The 23,104-nt window shown below is 40.2% G+C and overlaps 1 protein-coding gene across 1 annotated transcript; it reads right to left on the reverse strand.

Moving 5' to 3' along the window:
- Positions 1 to 2,218: 2,218 nt before the first annotated feature.
- pgap1 (post-GPI attachment to proteins inositol deacylase 1) lies at positions 2,219 to 21,386 on the reverse strand. The gene is made up of 26 exons (XM_073474110.1): positions 21,183 to 21,386; positions 19,097 to 19,250; positions 16,818 to 16,993; positions 16,065 to 16,236; positions 15,745 to 15,905; positions 15,414 to 15,466; positions 15,255 to 15,321; positions 14,986 to 15,091; positions 14,706 to 14,764; positions 14,479 to 14,562; positions 14,241 to 14,290; positions 14,081 to 14,132; positions 13,922 to 13,999; positions 13,155 to 13,230; positions 12,995 to 13,068; positions 12,853 to 12,904; positions 12,711 to 12,777; positions 12,530 to 12,635; positions 12,383 to 12,421; positions 11,919 to 12,103; positions 11,355 to 11,585; positions 11,129 to 11,264; positions 10,724 to 10,774; positions 10,402 to 10,613; positions 8,971 to 9,075; positions 2,219 to 8,877 (listed from the first exon to the last, which is right to left on the reverse strand). Exons 1-26 carry the CDS (start codon positions 21,342 to 21,344, stop codon positions 8,739 to 8,741), a joined length of 2,847 nt encoding a protein of 948 aa, XP_073330211.1. The 5' UTR covers positions 21,345 to 21,386; the 3' UTR covers positions 2,219 to 8,738.
- Between the last annotated feature and the right edge of the window lie 1,718 nt (positions 21,387 to 23,104).

Below are 23,104 nucleotides of genomic sequence, written 5' to 3' on the forward strand. Positions count from 1 at the left end.
TAATCGATCAGTCGATTGGAAGAAAATGAATCGTTCAGGTGTTTCTCAAGCAAAAGTGTCAAGACTTCTTAAAGGAACAGTTCACACAAAAATATAAACTCATTATTCAGTCAGAAGTTGCAGCGTTCTGCGAAACAACCGACTTGTTTTAAAAACAACATAAAACTGTTGATTACTGACTAAATGAATTGATAATAAAAGTAATCATTAGTCGCAGCTCACCTTCATGCAAAGACTCTTCGTTTACTGTCAGTTGTTGAGCAGAACGCTGCGACGCTGTTTTAATGTGAAGCTCCAGAAATGTTTTGTGGAAACTTCACCTGACTTTCCGTCAACATGGAGGGAGGAGATAATGACGGGATTTTCAGTTTTGGGTGAACTGTTCCTTTAAATATGGGGATTTCCTGCTTTTCTATATAATTAATGACAATAAATGAAGAAATGAAGTCTTTGTGTTTTGTCACTTTAGGCTCTGTGAAGCAGAACATTTAACTAGTCTCCAAAAAAATGTAGTGGAAGTATAAAGTAGCAGAAAATGCAAATACTCAAGTAAAGTACCTCAAAACTGTACTTCAGTACAGTAACTGAGTAAATCTACTCAGTTACATTCCATCATTGATTACGGCCGATTAGTAAATATGTTTCTGGGGATGAACGATGAATCTGCATTAAAGCAAACATGAGGAAAGTGTAGAAACACGTTCATTCAGCTGTGTTGACTCCTCACTGTGTCTGTGTGTGTCACTGTGTGTGTCTTTGTGTGTCACTGTGTGTGTCTGTGTGTGTCACTGTGTGTCACTGTGTATGTGTGTGTGTCTGTGTGTGTCTGTGTGTGTCACTGTGTGTGCTGCAGCCTGAACACAGGCAGCTGTCAGCAGGGAAACACTGCCCTCTGCTGGACACTCGGGGGAGGTGCAGCTGCCTCAGAGTTAACAGACTGTTAATGTTTGACAAGTTAATAAGGAAAAAGTCAGTAGAGGCAACTTTAACCTGCAGTTTGTAATTATACTCAAACACATTTATAATGAAGAGAAGTACTTTGTAATAAACTGTTAGTTTGCTTTCTTAAAGTACGCGTGATTACGAGTAAAAGTATTTGCAATTTTGTGTAATTTTTAAAAGTATACTCGTCTACAATTTACAGTACACTTACAGAAAAGAAGTTCACTTTAAGACTTGCAGAATTAGTATATTTACTTTTAGTAGCGTACGCTGAAGTTGAACTTACTGACATCTATTGTGAAGTACATTTTAAATATACTTTAAATTAAGCACAATACGTACACACATACTTGTAATAACTTTTAAGAGCTTGTAAAATTATACAACATACCAACTATTTTTCTCATTAACTAACTTAAACCTGAGCTCATTAGTTTTATTTCCACAGCCTCGACTAACACCGGCCGTCCAAACGTCTAAACTGGCCTTTAGTGACGTCTTAAAGCTGCAGGGAGCGTTTTATGACCAGCAGGAGGCAGAAAGACGACAAACAAGAGAAAAACAGCACTGATGTCGTTCCTGTGGAGGTTTCTGTCTGCTCACCTGTTGAACATACGACCAGTCACCACCGAAACTCTGAGCCGTGGTTCGGTTTGATGAAAAGCTCTTCCTGCAAACTAAACATCAGACTTTCCCTCCAGTTATCGGTCACTTTTAGCTCTCGGAGTAGCTGTATTCGTTTAAATCGTTTGATCAGCACGAGACATTTGGTTTAGAGGGTTCGCCTGTTCTCTAGTCCTCCTTTATATTATTTCAAGATGGTGTTTCAACAGTTGTGTGCACAAAAACACTGGATACGGGACATTTTTCAGCTGAGTTAGTGGCAACAAAAACAAATACTAATGATTATACATCAGGATAATTTCCAGCCACGTCTTTGGCAACTAAACTGGACACTTCTGATGAGATGTCGGGACATTTTCAAGTTGTTTGTGGCAACAAAACTGGACACTTTTGACTTCAAGATGTTACCCAGACGTCCGAATGTTCCTGCTGAGATGTCAGGACATTTTCCAGCTGTGATAGCGGAAATGAATCTGATATTTTTAATTAGACATCAGGACACTTCCAGCTGTATTTGGGGCACAAAACCAGATATTATTGACGATATATTGAGACATTTTCCAGACGTGTTTGTGCAAATAAAACTGGATATTTTTGACATTCATTTCATACTCATAACAACTTTAAAATAATAAAAGAAAAACCAACAACGTTTATTTTTCTCGGTTTTATTGCAACAACAATGGTGCCAAAAAATTGCACAGTTTGCCCATTTACAATGACATCAGATAATAAAAATGTGAGAAATATAAAAACATCAAAGCAATCCATTTTGACACGAGAACGCTGAAAACCTGAGGAGAAAACACTCTTCCACACTCGAGCCTCACCACACAATAGAAATAAAAGAAAACTAGCGTCAGACGTGGTTCTTGTTTTCTTTCACCTGCCCGGTTCTGTTCATTAACAAGAGTTCTAACTAGTTCTGCACGACACGGACCAGCTAGCAGGAGGTTACAGGTTTTAAAGTCACTCTAGGCAGAAGCAGAATAAAGAAACTGATACGGTTACCAGACTTTGAAGCACTTATAGACAGTTGAGACATTTAATGTGATTTTTACTTCCCTACCACCAGATCGACACTGGAACAGATCACCGACCACCGACATTAAAAAAACACTCAGGTTGTGATAACTTTTCAACGATGACCGGCTTTGTTTATGAATTTTAATAATTTCACTGAGGTCAATGTTGGTTTTCATTTCTGTCGAGTCCCTCTGTGGTATTTTGTAGGACAGTTAATGCCAGACATCTGCGCTCCGAACATCAGAACCAGAGGTTGATCAATCAGAAAAGCAGCTGAAGTGTTTTGGCAGCTGCACCTCATTTAAAAACATGTTTTTCCATTTTAAAGTGATCAATTCAAGCAGCGCAGCAGATGATCAGTTTCTCTGAGTGTGCTTTCATTTGAATGTTAAACAGCTCGTAAAACAGGAAAAGTGATAAAAAGAAGAGAAATCTGTGATGAACTGTGGGTTTGATCATCATATATGCTGCACGTGCACATTTGATTGACAAGATAATTAAAAAACATGATGCCAGAAACAGTCAGAGACGTAATCAGCAGAGAGAAAATCCCTTTGATGACATGCAGGATGTTACAAAACGGTCATTTAAAGGGAAACTCCACCAATTTTACACATTAAAGTGTGTTTACAGATCAGACAGTAGTATCAGGTCTTCTGTGGCTCACATGTAATCTGATAAATCCCCTCCAGTGATGTCACTCATTGGTTAAATTGCATTGTGGGTAATGTAGGCGCCAGGTATTGAAAAGGAAGAAGAACGTGTGGAATAAAAAAGGTGACATCTCTTATTCTGCTGTATCCATTTTGATCTTTTGTTTTTGAACTCTACATAACGAATGAAGTGCAATGCGCCTACGTTACCCACAATGCAACTTAGCCGCTAAGTGACATCACCGGACGGATTTTTGATCAGATTACATGCAGCTTCCTCTGGAGCAACAAAAGACTTTACACGACTTTTACTACGCAGTCAAACTCCCCAAGACCTGTAAACACTTTACCGAGTTACCTTCAGCTGTCTGAATCATTTCTGACACATAATGTAAAGATGCCCTCGTCTGAATTCAAACTTTGTAGTCAGATATAAAATAAATGAATACTGTCGATGACATTTTTCACTGCTGCACATCAACAAGCGAGCAGCAGGACCACAGTCTGTTACACCGGTTTTAAAATGGCAGTGTTCAAAGATCAAGGTTTTATTAAATATAGAACTTAAACTGGACGTTTTCAAGGAACGTCTCAGACAAAGAAATAAGTTTAAGCTGATTTTATGTCTTCCTGTAAAATATTCCAATTTAGACGAAACACAAAACGTCGCCTCGTTCCAAAAAACGTCATCTCGTCTGAGAAAACGTCACATTTTTCCCCTCAAAGTGTGAAAGAAAAACCATCGTGTGCAACTACGACATGATCACAGTGAACACCGATATAAACCACGTTTACATTTATATAAAAAACAAAACTCTCCTTCTTCTAATTTGTTCTACAAAGTCGAGTGAACGCCACCACTTCACGACGAGGCAGACGATGTGCATCTCAAAGCGCTAGAAAACTGCACCAGACGGAAAGCTGATCACTTACAACACACACGCACACGCACACACACACGCACACACACACAAGGAACAACAGCGGGCGTCTTTGCAGAAGATGTTAACGTGTGTTTGTGGAGTGATTTGGTCCCTAATGATCTTTAGTATCTCGTTATTATAAAGTCACGCAAACTAAAAAACAAACTACGGTGTTGAATAAATATTCTCGTGAGTAAAGAACCAGTGAAGCACTCTCACATTCACCGCAGGCCCTTCGTCATTTAGCCGACACCCTGCTGCTGAGGACCGAATGGTTTCGAACTGACAGGCAGAGGAAGCAGAAAGGCACAGCAGCTGCTTCTCTGACGTGAGGATGTGACAGAGCGATAAGACACAGCTTTAAACACAAAGAGGCAGAAAATGTACAAAACATGTCAAATTTTAAATGGATCTCTGGTTCAGCTGGAGAAGATTTTAGCAACAGAAAATATAAATCTCTCGTCTCTAGTTGATTTTTTCATTATTACAGTGATTCATAAAAGACATTTGTGAAACTAACCAGCTTAAAAAAATTATAATAATAATAATTGGCAACAAAATCTGAGGTGAAAACAACTCAGCACACTCGAACACACACACACCACCACACAGGAAACAGGTTTCATCAGAAATAATCATCATCATGACGGTTTGAAGCAATCGTGGCAGAGTTTTCCATCCGGTTTCTCCCATTTATATCCAACAGCTTCATGATATCAAATATTACATTGTGTTTTATAAATAAAGTCTGATCGTATTTTATATTTCTCTTTCTGCCAACAGCGTACGAGTCTACAAAGTATTATGTGTTTATCAAAGTCTGATTTATTTACCTTACATTGGAAAATAATCTGTACAGTCGTCATCAGTGAGGGACAAATAATCTTTTGTCTTTCTGTCTGAGTTGTGTCATGAATCACACGTAGTAAAGTACCATCTAGTTTTGTGTGAAACTGCTCAGTGAACTACATCGTCTCGCCCAACACACGTCACCAACACACAACATGGCACAAAAAAGGTATCAACAAAAGTGAAAATCTCAATAATTGACAGCTGCAGTTGTGTGAAGAGTTGGTCAGTTCTGTGAGCTGCTGATATACAGGAGCAGCTCTACAGTGTTTAAGTTACAGGTTTTGGTGAGCGTTCAACAAGACGACGTCACTAACGAGACTGTTGGCTGCGAAGTCTTTATAATGACGTATTTTCACGGTCTGATATTTCATTAGTTTGATGACAAACTGAGACTTTATTGACTTTAAATGATCTTTTAAATAGATAAACATCACATGTGTGATTCATGACACAATTCAAACAGGATCAATACATTATTTGTCTCTCTCCATCAACGATCATACATATTTTTTCTGAAGTGAGGTCCCATGAGGTCCACCAGAAGGGATGTGACTTCACCTCTCGTACCAAATTTGGATTCATCTGCATCTGAAAATATTCCCAACAAATGTCCTGCTTTGTCAACTTTGAGTGACATCTGTTAAAAACTACAGTGCCCAGATGTTTCAGGAAATTGTTTCACCTCGATTCTTTCACATCGTTGGCTTTTGTTGACAGAAAGAAAAAATATAGAAGATGAACTCCAGTCTCGTCCTCAAGTCATTTTAAAAAGGTTCAAATGTGGAAACACAAGACGTGTTCTTATATATTAAGAAAAAATAAACAATCAAAAGGTCACAAGATTTTTTTGTTGTTCTAACTTCAATACTTGCTGCTCTGCTCCATGTGTGGCTGACTTTAATCAGATTAAGGACACGTGATCAGTTTTAAATTAAAATGTATTTAAAACAAACTAAGTTAAGACAAAAGGTGACGAGCTGCTCGGTCGTAAATATTTACCTGTACACCCGCCGTCAGCATAGCTAACCGTGCTTTCCCCCCCGAAACAGCAGCAGTGCAAAGAAAGAAAATTATAATCACAATACGGGGTTTAAAATATCCGTTAAGAGCTTAAAGCTTGAATCTTTAATCATACTGTAAATGTGTATCAGCTGTAATACTGAACAGACGTCCCGTAATCCTTCACTGAACATAAATCCGAGGCTTACAGAAAGTAAATAATCTGCTTTTAAACATCACCAAGAACAACGTACAGCGTCTGTGTCAAAGTACCAACAACAACAAGTGATTATAGTCGTTATGAGTCCAGAACATAAAGAACTGAGTGATTATTAATGATTCAGCTCATCATCGCATGCTAATTTTGTCAGTTTAGCATATTTATCCCAATCACCTCATTAACCTCTGCTGTAATCCTCTTTAACCAGTTTACACCTGAACATGAGTCTCATGGTAAATTCTGCATAATGTTCACTTAAACAGCATCAATTCTGTTAGTATGAACAAGTTTCTTCTTCTTTCCTTTTATAAATCATAAATCCGGTTTAAGTCACTAATAAATCTGCTTCTACTTTGCTGTTCTCGCAGTCAAACTCAAGCTACAGTCACTGAAACCAAATTTCAAATTAAAAGCCGAGAAGGAAAAGGGAGGATTACGCTCTCTAACCCACTGGGAGGCTTTTAATTTGAAACATCTGTGCAGGAAGTTTCATGAACAGTTTCACACAGAACAGCAAAGTAGGAAAAAAATCAGAAATGAGTGAGCGTAGTATTTCTGTAAAAAAGAGAAACTCAGCAGATCGTTGATGATAACATGACGTGTTAGTACTGATGGAAGTGGTAACATGTGGCGTGTTGAGTCAGACGAGTTTTGATTAGAGGAAAGTGTCGACATGTTTCCTTTGCCGCTTTTCTCTTTGACTTCTTGGCTCGTTTAATTCAAGTATGAGAATATTTAAACTGTTATTTCCGACCACGCGACTATTAGATGCTTATTTTAGACAAGCCCCTCGGCCTGCTGCTCATTTAACAGTCACTGTTGCCTTAGCGAGCGAGTGAGAGAGTGAGTATATGTCACGAGGCGATGCAGGAAAGAGAAAGACGAAAAGAGATTCATGTGTCACCTTTAAACGAACACTGCTCTCAGCCTGAACACACTTAAGGAAGTTGTTTGGCTACATGACTATGATGGACTGGATCAGAATTTTCTCATTCCTTCATTTGCCGGTCTTTCATCGTTCTGTATCGAACAACCCGTTTACACCTGGTGTTAAAATGTTATCTGTATCTGGAGACGTTATCCGGCTTGTGAATGAACCCCTGGTGTTTTTAGTGCGTTCTCATTATTCTCAATGAGATCTGATTTCTGTCCTCCAGAACAAAAACCTGTGCGTGAGTTATTTGAGCTGGTGGTAAATCAGCTCCAGACTCCCTTAAAAAAATCACAGTTTTGAGAGTTGAGAGAAAATGTATAAACTTTTTGAAATGCTCTCCAAACAAATTCTTATCTATTCGTCCCATTTTGTAAATTCGGCAAATGTAATGCATCAAGTTATTTCCTTTCTTTGTATAAAAATAGTGTCAGTTTGTGAGACTAAACTAAATAACATGTATGAAATGCTTTTAATCTAGATTTAGTAGTGTTTTCTTTCAGTGATTGACAATACAAAGGGTATTATCTGCCTACTGGGACTATATTTTGATAAAAATCTGTTTAACAGAACTGTTCACGTGTGAATTATATTATAATTTTAAACAAAACAATGAAGAATATAACCTTTGGTCTACAGGAATGAACAGGTGTAAAATGTGCAAGAGAAATCTGGTTAAAAGTCCGGTTATCTATTTTAGTTGGAAAATATATTTCAGTATTTAACAGTTGTTCCAGACTTTTTGCGTCTCCTCTTCTGTCTGCCATTTTGAATTTATGATGCCATGTCATACAAGATACAAGGATGATAATCAACTGGAGTTGTGGATAAGGCTTCGGTGGTGGGGACATAAAAATGGCTTCCAAGTATCTGACAACTGTAGAGGACACCGTGAATAAAAGAGCAAATCATGAACATGTGGTTTTCCTTAATTCCTTATCTGGATAACGTGTCCGATCGCATTTTAACACCAGGTGTAGACGGGTGTTTGAGTGATTAAGGGGAGGATGTAAACATGATTCCTTTGGGTTTCTCTGATGGAATGAAAGCCACTGGTTGTGTGGCTGCGACAGTCAACAGTAAAGACGACACACAGCTTTACGTCATCGCTAAGCAGTAGGCAGTGTAGGAGTTTACAGCGCAGTGACCGCAGTGAACAATGCCACTGAAGACACTGGAAAACAACAGAAATAAGAACAGTAACACCCTGTTGTGAACCTCTAGTATCAGTAGCTTCACTGGTTGCGGAGTTGTCGCTCCTTGAAGGCAGAGCTATAGATATACAGAGTAAGGCAAACTTGGTTTCAGGTCGATCCTTCGGAGCCATATTTGCACCAAATGTTCCAAGGCCGTTACATCCTCTCTCTTTTAAAACGTAGTGTAACTACCATGGAGCTTTTAGTGCTAACATCGAGCAGACAGTTCCCCAAAGCTATGTATGTCTATGGCTCTGCTCCATGGCAGCTGGACCCGAGGACGTCTCCTCGAGACGGATCAACCAGCTTCAGAGAGTAAAGCTTCGTCTAGAGAAAAGGCTTGTTATGGTGGAGATGTGGACTCAGGTACCGTCAGAGCAGACAACACAAGGCCAGGGGGACGAGCGCCGCCAACAGGAAGTAGGTGACTCTGTAGAGGTGGAGTGGAGAGAAGGTCACCATGGCGACGGCCAAGGGGAGAGGGAGGCAGGTAGTCAGATGCAGGAGTTTACTGGAGGAGATGAAGAGGAAGTTAAAGCAGAATTCCCAGAAAATATAGTTATTATATGAGTCGGTCTCTGTGTTGGTGACGATGTGTTCTCACCTGTTGCTGAGTATTAAAGTGTTGCAGTTAATAAGCAGCGTGTACACAACAATTACAGGCACAATGTGTGGCCAACAAGGGTCTGGATCCAACTGGGTGGAGTACCTGCAGACGACCAAAACACAAGTTAAACAGACGTGTTCAAAATGTTTACCACTGCACTAATGTATTTTAATAGGGGTGGGCAAAGCTTCGATCACGGTATATATAATTTCTTATCATGGTAACATTATATATTTGACCTCATAATGTCAAAACTACAATTTTTTCACATTCTGTTTATAATTTTAGTTAATTTTTTTTTACGTTTTCAGCTAAACTTCTTACATTTTGCCCCTTTAATCTTCCACACAAACAAAATCAACTGCCTCACATGACATAAAACCTGAATTGAAATCAGAAGACTCAAAAGTGAAACCAACATCTTTCAAAAATGTAAACTTCAGTCAGTGAAATATACAAAATCACACACAATGTTGGTGCTTTACAGCCACAAACTGTCATCACCTGAGGATGTGCTAAGCAGTCCTGCTGCCTGTATCACGTTGCCCGGCACTGAGGCAGCTGGACCATCGAGATCACGTGAGAATCCAGCTCAGATTTGCCACATTATAAATAGCAGAGACACGTTTCTACTGTCATGTCACCCAACCCTGTATTTCAGCATTTGACATTCTGGGATCAAACCATCCTGGAAACATAATCTTCTTGATATGATATTGATTTCAGACAGACATATTATGCAGATGACCATGAATTAAATTTAAAATTAAGGAATTAGTCTGTTTTCAGTTCTGTTTCATAAACAGATCAGAGGTCGAGATCAGACAGAGCAACACTGGAGCTGGTAAAGATTTAACAGCTGTATTCATGAACAGTTTAAGGATCCATTAATGGAGCTGTCTGTATTAAATGTGCCAACTTGTATCTGGAGGACTTTGAGAAGACTTTGGTACGTTATATTTGATATTTGACAACTTATATACACTTTAAAATTGAGGCTGTTGTAAGGATGTAAGGACGCCATAGATACCTGTAGGTTTATTCATAGCCACAGCTAGTTAGAGAAGGTGCTGCTCTGTTTTTATGATAGATGACATAAAAATAAATTATAGATTAAAAAGTCAGTCATTGTTCCTTCATCTCCACAGCCTCTGCGCTGCACCGTGGGGATCACAGCGTGCTCTCTTAGCTGATTAGAGCTGCAGCCTGTCGGGATGAAAACATCTCAGGTCTAACTGGAAAATTGACCCAGACTCCATTTGCATAATTGGTCTGAACAAATCAGGTACTTAACTGTCGCTGTGGCCGCTCTGTTTATGTACATGTAGACATTTTTCTTAACAGACGCATGGCACTAATTAGCATTCTTAATAAACACAGCCGTGCAGGTGCTTTCACTCTCACACGCTCTTTGCTTTAATACTGTACCTCAGGTTGCGCATCCAGTGGATGAGTGACGGTGCGATGAGCATGAGAGGAAGCGTGAGGAGCGCTGACAGGCAGAGGTGCAGCTGTAAGTCGTCCCTCACCTCTTGCAGAGCGCACTCAGACAGCAGGGGGGCGCCGTTACATTCTTTAGGCTTGCTTAAGGATTCAGCGTCGACTTTGCCGTTCTCAGTGTCTTTGTGCTTCCCCGGTGCCTGAAAGGATGACGGATAACTTGAAGTGATTTCAGCTTGAATTTGAGAAGAATTAAACTGTAATGTTGTAAAAGATGCTGATTGGAGAAGACTAAAACTGAAAATCTTACCAGATTCAGCATGTGACTCAAAGATCTTTCTGTCATTTGAAGCCTTAGTACCTGAACATGCAAACAAACACAGTGTGAAGGGATTCAACAGACTCAGTTACTTAATTAGTGATGCTACTCTGTAAAAAGACTGGAAAGGGCTTCATTCATTCATTCATTCATTCAAAAAAGTCACATTTTTTATGATACCAGCTCTTTAAACACAAATATTTTCTGGTTTCTTTCTTCCACTATGACAGTAAACTGAATATCTTTGGTCTCGTCTTCAAAACAAGACATTTGAAGACGTCATCTTGGCCTTTGCGCAACACTGATTGCCATTTTCTAGACCAAACATCTAATCAAATAATCGAGAAAATAATTGTTAAGCTCTATCTATCTGTATTAGTACGTCCTTAAACTCACCCTGTAAAGGTGAAGCAGGAAGGCTACAAACATTGACAGCGCTCCACACGACGTCCCGCCGATAACAGTCAGACACAGAGTGATGAGGAGCTGCGTCCGCGGTCGCAGAGTGCCACAGTCTCTAGAGACGGACGGTCTGAAGACAAAACAGAAAATAAGAGTCAGAAAATTATATTTAAAGGAAGCTTCACATCACATACCTCGATGTTTATCTGTTCAGCCTTACCTGTGCAGTGGAGCTAAAATGAGTGAGACCAGTCGCATCATGAGACGTAGGAGTGCGCTGCCCCAGTATGCAACAGCGGCCCCGAAGATGTAAAGCAGAGGGGACAGGAAGTGGGGCCACTCTTCAGCTGGGACCAAGTCCTCGTTAAATGTTGCATCAGGGGTGGTCGGAGGGAGGGAATCCATGAGGGGGAGGCAAAGAACCGACCAGACCTCCTGAAACCAGCTACAGCTGAGGGAGGGAGGAGGAAGTGGGGGAAGAAAATTTGAAAGAAAATCATGTGGTGTTTCAGGATATTCAGATTCTTTTATCAACTGTAAAAACAGGTGGAATATTTTTCATGCAATTGTCAATTTTGAGATTTTGGGCTGTTTTTTCTTCTTCTTTCAGACTAGTGGAAAGAAAACAGACAAAACACAGATTCAGGTGTAATAACTTGATGAAGGCTTTGAGATGCAACTAAAAGCTCTTAATAGTCAAAAAGAGTTGACATAGTTACAATTATTTCTTATCAAACTGCTGTTTCCAAGGTCAAGAATGAATTTCCACGTTTTTGAAGCGTACCTTAGTAAGATGTGCAGAATATAAACGGGCAGATTGACTTTATGCGGCTGCAGGCCTTTGCCCACCACCTGGCTCATGTCTGCAGCTCGCCTCGTCTTCAAGATGGTGGACAGCTGCCCCCCGCAGGCCAGGAGGAGGGTTACAGCTGTGTACACCGGCACCATGGGACCGCAGAACCTCAGGATCTGTCAGAGATGATAACATAAGATAAGACGGATCTTTATTTATCCTGAAGGAAAATCTTGTGCCAGAGTTTGCTCAAAATAAAGGTAACATAAGAATACATTTTAAAAATAAATACGACACAGTATTAATAAAGTGTAAAGGAGTTAATAAATGCTGACATCAGAACAGAACAGAATATTAATAGATACATTTAAGAAAGTAAACTGGAATAACATTTTTCTGTTAAGTTTCCTTTTGAGGGAATGTTGGGAGGAAAAAACAGGATAAGAAAGTCGTACCTGTCCGAGCACTCTGGGTAATGAAGTCCTTACTGACACCTGAAGTTAAAAATCAGAAGACATCAGAGCATATCATCTATTTAACGTCACATTTTAACCTCCTTATTGATGATTAAAAAAAACACATTTGTCATTATGAAGTTATACCTTATACTGGCAGTTGGGGGCAGTGTGGAGCTGAAGGAGGACACCTGAGCTGTTGTCTGGACGACTTGTGTGGAGCATCCCTGAGATCTCAGTCACTGACGGCACACTGTGGACGGAGGACAGAAACAGTGAGTGTGACACGTAAATGTGCCAGAATAAGAAACAACGGACCAGAACTCACCTGACTGTGGTTAAAGAATCCTCTCGAAACCACGGCACATTTATTCTGTACACGTTGGGAAGTCTATCTGCAGACAGAAAGAGATTATTATACTTTAAACATGTGCACACGAGCCTGACTGTGTATCACAAGACAAACTTACCTTTATGAACTTTACACTGGCTTGCAACAGTAATCCTGAAAGCCTGATAGACCTGAAGACACAGAGCAGCTCAGATGTTAGAGACAGAGCAGGAACAGAGATACTGAGTGAAACAAGCACCTGGTGAAGTCATGAGAGCTACCTGGTGAAAGTGCTGCAACTTGATGGTGTGAAGAAGCCCAGACGAGTTGACTGTAACATCGCTGACAGTAAAACCTGAAAAACAACAGTCACTGTGAAGGAATCTGTTTTTACTTCTTCTAGATTTTAAAGATAAAAGTGTCAACAGGAAGACAACTCACCGAAGGACAAGACATGCGGCACCGGGACAGACAGAGTCTGAGATTCTTGTCTCTGCCACTCGCACTCCACCGTGAACTGTTGACCAGATTAACATTTTAATGCCAACTATATAATTAACATGATTGATAAACTGAGATTAATCTTTTCCTCGGCTTCTTTGTCCGTCTGCTCCTTGCTGGGTTGTCTCAAAGACTTTTTTAAGCAGTTTCATTTCTGATAACACGAGCACTGGTCGGGCTTTAATTGCCATCAAATCTGGATAAGACGCTCATGTTCCTCTTTGAATTTGTTATTACATTAGTTTATAACCAAATACACACAAAACTAATGACATTCCCGTCATCCTCAGCTGTACTTTGCAAATTAAAAAGATACATAGTGAAGTTATAAAGTACATTTTTGACATAACCTCCTTCACATCAGCATATCAGCCAGAAAAATCAATATTGCAGCGTACACCAGGATGCCGGGATAGACACTACTTCATTAAAAAATACAATAAACAATGCATGTAGCTGCATCTGATTCACTCACTGACGCAACATGTGAAATGTGTGGTTTGCTCCTTGTTGTTGTTAATGTAATTTGTAAATCAAGTTATGTCAATCCAAGGATCCTGCTGTATGTTGGAATATTGATTGTTCTGGTCTACTGTGCACCCAGGAGAGCAGCACTGCTGTGCAGAGGTAAGACCAGCAAAACAGACAGAGACAGAAAACAGAAAGAGGAGGAAAGAAGAGTCTCATTATCAGAGAGTCTCAGCTACCTGTTTGCCGTTGAGGTTGGAGGCCAAAACAACCAGATGAGTCACTGAGGACAAATCACTGAGACTGAGAATCAGGACCTGAGGAGGAGAACAGACAGTTGTGATCAGCCTGCAGCAGCTCGGACTGGACCGGACCGCGTCTCTTTATAGGATAATTACCTTGTACGGAGGCAGAAGCTCGGTTCCCATGGACAGATCCACCGCATGCACACTGGGAAATTCAAGGAGCATGAATGAAGAGTAAAAAACAGTTTTATCATCTAAAATGATCACGGGAAAACCAGGAAAACTTAACTGAGTAAACAGGAGGTGGTCTTACCATGAAGAACCGTTCCTGTGCGTGCAGCCGTAGACCCAGCTGGTCATCTCCTGTTGGACATAACAATAAATCAGTATCACCTTTTTCTTCAAGTCAAGAATACTCTGGTTTCTGCTTTACTGAATATGTGGCTTTTCATACTTACGTGTTTCATTCTACTACATTCACAAATATAAATCTATATGAATCACTCATAAATTAGAGATATGGGTGGTGATTCAGAAGTCTGGAAACTCACCAGGTTGTTGCTCCGGCAGTAGAAATGGCTGTAAGCTTTCCTGCGACTCGACAGGGCAAACAGGAAGTATTTGACCTGTCCTTCCTGTGGACGGAGAGCAACACTGAGGATAACTGGTACATTTATATTTCTGTCTGTATCAGGGTTGTTTTTCTTCATAAATCATTGATGCATTTATTGACTGTATGTAAGGAGCTCCTTTATTATATCAGGACAAAGTTTGGTACCTTTGGTGTGCTGTAGGCCAGACGCAGCGTGTTCACTTCACTCCATGCTTCAGGAAAATCTGGAGAACAAAAGGAACAAGAGAAAAAACAAGAAGCATGTGAGTGATTTGAGAATATCAATTTGGGCTTCAGGTGAACAGTTTTCACCATTTTCTGACATTTTATAGACCAAAAAACTAATGAATTAATTAAGAAAACAACTGAGAATATCATTAACTGTTGCAGCCCTAAATCTCTCTGTATATTTCAGCCTCTCTGTGGTGAGCTGTTTCTCTCTCACCTAAGATGGAGATGGAGGTGTCTTGCGTGTCTCCCACCATCCTGACAGGGTGTCTGATGAAGTGATGGTTCAGTACTGACAGTTTCTTCTCTGGGTTTTCTGTGAACTAATAAAAACACACTGCTCAGCTTGAAAACAGATGACATGTGTTTGCAGATGTAATATTTCATGAGGTAGTCCCCCGAGGCTCTAGTGCAATAACATCTTTCTTCTACCTTCATATTTCTTCACAGAAAAGATTAATTTTAAAACACGTTTGTTGTTCTGACCTGTCTGGTTTCAGGATTAATGAGGTCGAAGAACGCCCTGACAGTCGCAAGAACAAGCTCTTTGCACCTGGAACACAAACACACTTCATCTTAGTAACCTGCATGATATTTATTCTGAATAAATTAATTGTCGACCGAAACATAAAGCCGTGTTCTTACCAAACGATGGACAGATGGTCAGTCGACACCCAGGTCCTGGGAACTGCAGTTGCCTTGAACATTGAAACATAATGTGAAGAGCAGTGCAGGATCAAACACACTTTACAGATTCCTTCAGCACTAAATATCTAAGAACTTAAAGTACCGTCTACCAAGAAACCAACAGAGCAAAAAATAAAATTTTAAGAAACTTTAGACTGAGTCCTGTGAGTAGAAATGAAGGTAAAGTTCCTCAGTTCTTAAAAAACCTTCCTGGAGAAGTTCCTGCAGTGGTGGAGGGGCTCAATAACTCGGTCAAGTGCCTCTTAACCAGTTCACAAACAACACTTACCACCAGTGACAACTTATTGGGGTCTCCTGGAGGACAAGACAGGGACGTCAGGCCGGAGCGGACCTGGTAGTCACGGTAACCACCTCCAACAGACAGCACTGTGACGTTCCTGAACTTGTTGGCCTGGTTCTGCCACTTCTGTCTCACTGCAGAGTAGAAATCTACACAGAGCAAAGATTTCACATCTATATTATATCTATATTTTACATTACAGATATGACATTATATGATATTATATGATATTACTTAAAAATGTGCAGAAAAATACCACACGGCTAATATTTCATGTCAATGTACCAATTAATACGAGTTCTCCTTACCCAGCAGGTACGGGTCCAGGGCCAGCACTGGAGCCAGGTGAGGGGAGGCCTGGGTGATGATGAGGCTGACCAGGTTGGTGTTGAAGCGGGGCAGAGTGTAGAGCGCCCGGGCCACCACTCCACCCATGGAGTGACCGACAACCACCACACTCTGAGGAGGCGTCTTCAGGTGCTGGAGGGAGGAGAGACAGAAGAAAAGAGAGTGTTAAACCTCTCAAAGCATTATACGTATATCCATGTCTCCATGTCTCTGTTTTTGAGTCTGTTGTGTTTGATCCTTCAATGAATTAGTCTGCAGGGTTTTTGTGACTGATGCAACAGCTCCTGCAAATTATTTGACAAAATTGGAGCTTTGTTAGTCGTCTCATGCTGCTTTTACTGCTAAAAAAAGCTGGCATTCATCCTAAACCACCTCTGTAGCTGTGTTTGCAACTGCATATTTAACAGGTTTAATCCATGTTGTGTATTGACAATTATCCCTGCAGGTTGACAGACATATAAATATTTAATAGACACTACAATATTTACTGTGTATTATCTGAGCATTATAGGAATTTTAGTTTATTCTGCTGTCGCTGTGTCAACTTCTTTTACGACAGCATACTGTACAAGCCAGAGGGATTACTTAAATGTAGAGGTGATGAAATGTGTTTGATGTGCATCCCCCCACACTGTAACACAACTCCACCAGCAACATCCGTCATCTGGTATAAGTAACCCTGTCTGGCGAGCGGATGATATTTGAGGCCTGACCTTGTAGAGCCTCAGGATGGCCTTAATGCTCTCGTGCAGGAAGTGCGTCTGCCGGAACAAACTGCCGCCGTACAGGGCCACCAGCTCCTCGTTGAAGTCCACGGTGAACACGTTGAAGTGGAGACCTCCCTCCATGTTTTCAGCCTTCCTCAAGGCCACGGAGCCCAGAGAGCGAGCTGCGAGAAGAGGGTGAAATCATACAGACGTGGAGTCAATGCTAGTCCTAATCTAATCACCAACATATGCTCAGTTTTAATATTTATTAATGCACAGCTCGTGTGTGCAAATCATGTTTTTATATTTTGAATTATTGATCAGAGCCATCTAATGAATCTGATCCTCGGGCAGCTCCTCACGACCCACAAAGAAAACTCTCACTTTGCTGCTAAAAAATCATTACATTTACATCGACTGTAACATTTTCCTGTATGAGAGAAACACGGCAGCAACAGCCTGATCTGATCCGACGCCAGCGCTTCATCAAGCTGATAAAAATGCATCGGCTCCAAGAGTCTAAATGTAGGACAAGAAATGTTGAGGAATAGTGAACACGGACCATCATCGCAAACATCACAGCGTTACTGTAAATGTGTTTGTATTCAGAAGAGTAAAAGTGTGGGTGTTTCCTCCTACACACAACTGATAACAAGAACAGACAGCTAGAAGGATCTGATGAAGGATCTGTGTCATTCAGAGCATCACTGAGTTAAAAGTGAGAGAGAATATCAGGTCAGCAGAAGGTTCCAGGTGTTAGGACATCTTTTTCTTAGTGTCAACAAAATATAGCTTACATTTTTTTTAAAAGAGGCGATGCCATTTCCTGAAACATTTGGGTATGAGGAATGTACGGCAATTAAGATGACAATCACAGACGGCAGTGGCCAATGTTTGTTTGTTGTGTCACTGGCTCGTGACATCCCTGCCTTTACTTTGTAATGTAGGAAAAGATGCTTTAATCCTTTATTAGTCCCACTGTGGGGAAATTTACAGCAAAGGTGATTAAAGTACTCAGAATATTTCATTTTCTGGCCAAAATAATCGTGATTTATGATATTATCATTATAATCATCAAAATATGCTTAAGACACTTACATTTTTTTTATTTAAATCTTAGGATTGTTCATTATCGAGCTGCACAGCTTTTTCAAGTCACTCGTGAGGATATTCACGATTATCCCGATAATGAAAATTCACCCTGATACACTTACACTAAGTGATTTTGTTGTAATTTGTCTTACATTGTCCCTAGTAAGTACTGAAACACAGTTATCATTGAGACAGGAGGTTTTATTAAGAGTTGTTTTATAAATTTGTATGATTGATCGATTTGTTTCTTTCAAAGATAGTGTAATGAAAAGATAAATCATTTATAAAGCAGTACTTTTTTAGAAAGATTTCTTTGTTTCCTGAGCACAAAAGAGGAAATAAATAACAACAAAAAGAAAATAAACAACAACAAAAAGAAAAACCAACAGTATTGGATAATCAGGGCATCCCTACTGGACAATGCAGCTCTTAGCTAATGTTACTTAATCAGGTGGAAATGGTGATTTGTTGGGGACTATTTTCAGCTGAGGATTAACACAAATGTGGTGCTTTAGTGAGTATTTATAGCAGCAGGATGGTGTACGTGGGATTGAGTCAAGATAAACAAGAGAGTGTGTTCATGATAATGAAGGAACATGTTCTTTAGCACAGAAGAAGATGATATATCAAGCTGTGGATACGCACACAGTTCTGGTTGTGGTTTTGGTCTTTTAATGGGATTTGTTGACAATAAGAGATAAAAGACTTTTCTCATAAATAGATAGTGGATAACTCTGGGTATACGTGTGAAGAACCTTATCACAACAAGCAAAAATACACAACAAAAAACAAACAAACTGTTAAAACATGGTTGCAAAAGCCAGTTTTCAAGATTAATAACTCTTCTACTGTTTACATGTGAATTATAGCAAAAACAAACTGTGGAAACTTGATTCTCCTCCAACATACTCTGTCTTAAAATAACCAAAGCTTGTCAGCAATACTGTGAAGGACGATCCAGTCTGCCTGCAGCTCAGGTAGAGACTAATCAACAAAAAGCATGAAGCCACACATTAACGTCCTCAAACAACCTCAGTACATCCACTTAATGGAAAAAGCCAGTTCCTCCTGCTCGTGCAGCTGAGTGACTTTAACGCTCACTTGCCTCGTTTTCTCTCGTTTGCTGGTTGCTGAGTTAAATGCCAACACTGAAACCCGTCTTTGAACAATCTCCGTTAATGTTGCGCTCTTACCTTGTTTATAACTGCCTGCATTCCCAGGCAGGAAGAGCACAGGGGCACCGGTGAGTTTGAGCGCTCTGGTCTCCTGAGCGTACAGACCTTCTCCGTACAGGTAGAGGCCGTACGCTGGGTAGAGTCTGGCCACGCGACGAGGAAGAGCCACACGCTGTCAACACAACGCAAACAACACAAGACATTAATCCACGTCAGAGGAGGTCAAGTCCCAAAATCGTGTAAACAGTCTCACTAGAAAGCAAAATAAAGAAACTGCAGCAGTGAGAAAGTTACTGTACAGCCGGCAGACAACACCTCCACCTCACCTGTATTATTATTTATATGCACGAAGTAATAAGAAGTTAAATGTCCGGTATAGCTGACGGTTAATGTATCTCCTAAAGTTTATAAAAGAAAAGGCAGCTGAACATGTTCTGTAAGTTTAAGATTACATAGTATTGGTTGAGTGGGAGAAATGTATCTGAAACAATTTTCTTAAATCGATCAATAATTTCTAGTAAAGAACGCCGCCGTTTCCTCAAATGTGAAGATTTTCTGCTTTTATCTGGACATTTTTTTATTCACATTAAACGATTAACAAAGAAAACACTTGGAAGATAAAAAATATTTATTAGTTATTCCATTATGTGTCATCAACATTTCACTGTTGGCCACTATAATTTATTTTTTTCTATTTCATTGTATTAACATTTGATTTTTTTTATTGTAATATTACCTATTATGAGTAGCATTTCATAATTGCCTTTGTCATGGAGGTTATGTGTTCTCCTGAGTCTGTTTGCTTGTTTTTTTTTTTGACTGTTGATTTGTTGATTTGTTTGTTTGTTTGTCAGCAGAATAACACAAAAAACTGACTACATTTCCATGAAACAGGAGGATGGAGGATGGGTCTCTGTCTCTTTGGCTTGGATTGGAATAAAGGGACGGATCCAGGACGTTTTTTTCCTCACTTCCACAGCTGTGATACGACTTTTTCCCTCGTGTCGTGCTCTGCTTGTAAAAAAACGTCCACACCAGAGACAACGTGTGTGGCTCACCTCTACATTGCGTGGCTCTACACAGGAGCAGCAGTTCGACGTCATGAGCGAGACAACAGTGTGTTTGTTGTTGTTGTTCTTCTCTGCTTTTATTGGCTGCTCATAAAACAACTTTAAAAGGTGCACCTACTGTGTGTAGCTGCTGCACGCGTGAAGTCAACAAAAGCGATTTGGCTTTCGTATCATCAGCTGTAATTTCTTTATCTGCCGATGACCGATAATGTAAATGTTAGATTATCGGGCCATTTTGCTAAAACCTTTTCTATTAAAAGGACAGAAAATTGAGCTGCATCACAGCATAATAACTATTGATTACCATGATTTCACATTATGATTTGACCTTTTCTCCCCTTGCTCTAACTATTTAACCCTTTAAAGACCATATGTTTTCTCTCATCCGCCCTGTATACATCACAAGCCCTCCAGCTGTGGCTCAATAGATGCTGTCCATTAACAACACAAACAAAGCAGATGTTTCCTTCAGATCCATGGGGCTCTTTCTATCCTTCCTCTTATATACCACAACATAAAAAGGCTGTCTGCTGTATGGTCGATGCCCATACATCATGTTGCCTCCAGCTGTGCTCCACTTCTGGACAGATGAGCACATTAAAGCAGAGGAGGACGACCTACATTACATTACATCACAATACTAACATTTTTTTTAAGTTTTCCCCTGACCTGTAGCCTCTGAACAACACATGAAGCTGATCTGCTGAGAGGATTCAAGGATTCATAAGCTGATTTATGGTTTTACAACCTGGCTAATCTGATCCCTCAACGTGTAGTAGGCACACCTGCCCCCAAACACACAGGTGAGTCTGTGTTAGCATGAATCTGACGTTAGCTGTCAGGAAATAGCTTTAAAAAAAGGAGGATAATTAATATTTCCTGGTCAGGTTTAAACAAAATGTGCTTCGCGGTGTTGGAAAATGATTTAGCAGGGTACAGTAACGTTAGCATGTGCTAACCAACACGGTATGCTACAAGCTAGTTTGCGGTGATAGTAAGCGGTGTTGGGTGAAATAATTAGCCGCGCTACTCACCCGATACTCCGGGTACTCGAACATGTAGGTCATACTGCATCGGTTCTCCTCGAAGCCAGTCAGCAACTCCCGCAGGCCGACCGCCAGCAGCCCCACAGCGAACACGTAAAAGGCCACAGCGGCGACTCTCATGGTTCGGTTCGGACTCTGTTGTTCGGACATCACGGCAGTCTCAGGTCCATGTTGTGTTGTTCATCTCCCGTGTGACCGACACACAGGTTGTGTCTCACTCTCACCGGCTGCCGGAGCCTCCTCACAACAGGAACCACTCGCTCTACAAACACCGCTGATTGGCAGAGCTCTCGGCCAATGGGAGCAGGGACCGTTAGGAAACGGACCAATAGGAGAGCAGGGATAGAGTGACGTAGCAATATATCAGGAAATGCTAATTTTAGCTGCTTTTGCTAACTTTGATTTGTTTATTTTATTTTCTCCTCTTTTTACTTTTATTATTATTATCAGTATTAAATCTTTTATTTTGTGTATTATATTATTATCATATATAAACAAGTCAGTGACAAAAAAAGATTTAAAAAAAAAAGAAAAGATAAAACATATATAGAAGATGTTATATATATATTTTATTATATATATATGGGTCAGTGACAAATAAGGGTTTGCATTATGAGCAATTCAAAAATGTTTTAAAAAGTTGTTTTGAAAGCTTGCATCAGGTTTGCTAAAATGTATATTTTGTATTTATGTTGGTTTCATGTAATTTGAAATAGCATTTGAACTATTTTTTACGAAAGGTAAGACTGATTGCCCCTGAAAATGTCAAGTGGTGTAACCACAACAAAAGGAGAAATATTAAATATTTCTTTCCACCTAGAGTGTATGCAAGTGTACTTATGAAAACAGTTACTTAATTTTAAAATATCACACGAAAATAGATTTTATTAGGATTATTTTAAATTAAAATTGTATGCGTTTTTGTAATATAGAGCATTATCTAAATAATATTTGACAAATTATGTATAAACTGTTTAAAAAAATATGTTAATACATTGCAATAGAGAATTACATCTTATTCAGATGAATTTTCCTGTATATTATAATATTTTTATGAAAAATACTGGTTACACCAATTGACACAAACCAGTTACACCACCTGACTATGTTGCTTCTACAGTCAAAGGCCACTGTTTGTTGAAGAAACTGGCACTAAAAATCAAGCATGACAGTGAACAAGGTCAATTGAACTTTTTTAAAATTATTTTCAATGAAGAAGAAACTGGTCTCAGGGCAGAAGATGTGTTTTTCTGTTTTAAGGCAACGTAGTTGGACAAAAGGGAGTCAACTGTCTCATCTGGTCTCAGGGCAGAGACCATTGTTTCCCACAATTTTGTCTGAGGGCAGGTGAATCCCTCCTGGTCTCAGGGCAGAAGTTGTCTGAGGGCAGGTGAATCCTTCCTGGTCTCAGGGCAGAAGTTGTCTGAGGGCAGGTGAATCCCTCCTGGTCTCAGGGCAGAAGTTGTCTGAGGGCAGGTGAATCTCTCCTGGTCTCAGGGCAGAAGTTGTCTGAGGGCAGGTGAATCTCTCCTGGTCTCAGGGCAGAAGTCGTATTTTTCTGTTTTAAGGCAACGTAGTTGGACAAAAGGGAGTCAAATGTCTCCTCTGGTCTCAGGGCAGAAGTTGTCTGAGGGCAGGTGAATCCTTCCTGGTCTCAGGGCAGAAGTTGTCTGAGGGCAGGTGAATCTCTCCTGGTCTCAGAGCAGAAGTTGTCTGAGGGCAGGTGAATCCTTTCTGGTCTCAGGGCAGAAGTTGTCTGAGGGCAGGTGAATCTCTCCTGGTCTCAGGGCAGAAGTTGTCTGAGGGCAGGTGAATCTCTCCTGGTCTCAGGGCAGAAGTTGTCCGAGGGCAGGTGAATCTCTCCTGGTCTCAGGGCAGAAGTTGTCTGAGGGCAGGTGAATCTCTCCTGG

Source organism: Pagrus major, chromosome 9 (assembly GCF_040436345.1).
Source record: "Pagrus major chromosome 9, Pma_NU_1.0".
Classification (NCBI taxonomy): Eukaryota; Metazoa; Chordata; class Actinopteri; order Spariformes; family Sparidae; genus Pagrus; species Pagrus major.

Excerpts from the sequence above, each read along its gene's own strand:
- pgap1 (XM_073474110.1), bottom strand. The coding sequence starts at position 21,344 with ATGTCCGAACAACAGAGTCCGAACCGAACCATGAGAGTCGCCGCTGTG. Across the intron at positions 16,994-19,096 it reads TGCAGGCAGTTATAAACAAG|CTCGCTCTCTGGGCTCCGTG; the intron begins GTAAGAGCGCAA and ends CTCTTCTCGCAG. Across the intron at positions 12,905-12,994 it reads AGTTGCAGCACTTTCACCAG|GTCTATCAGGCTTTCAGGAT; the intron begins GTAGCTCTCATG and ends CTGTGTCTTCAG.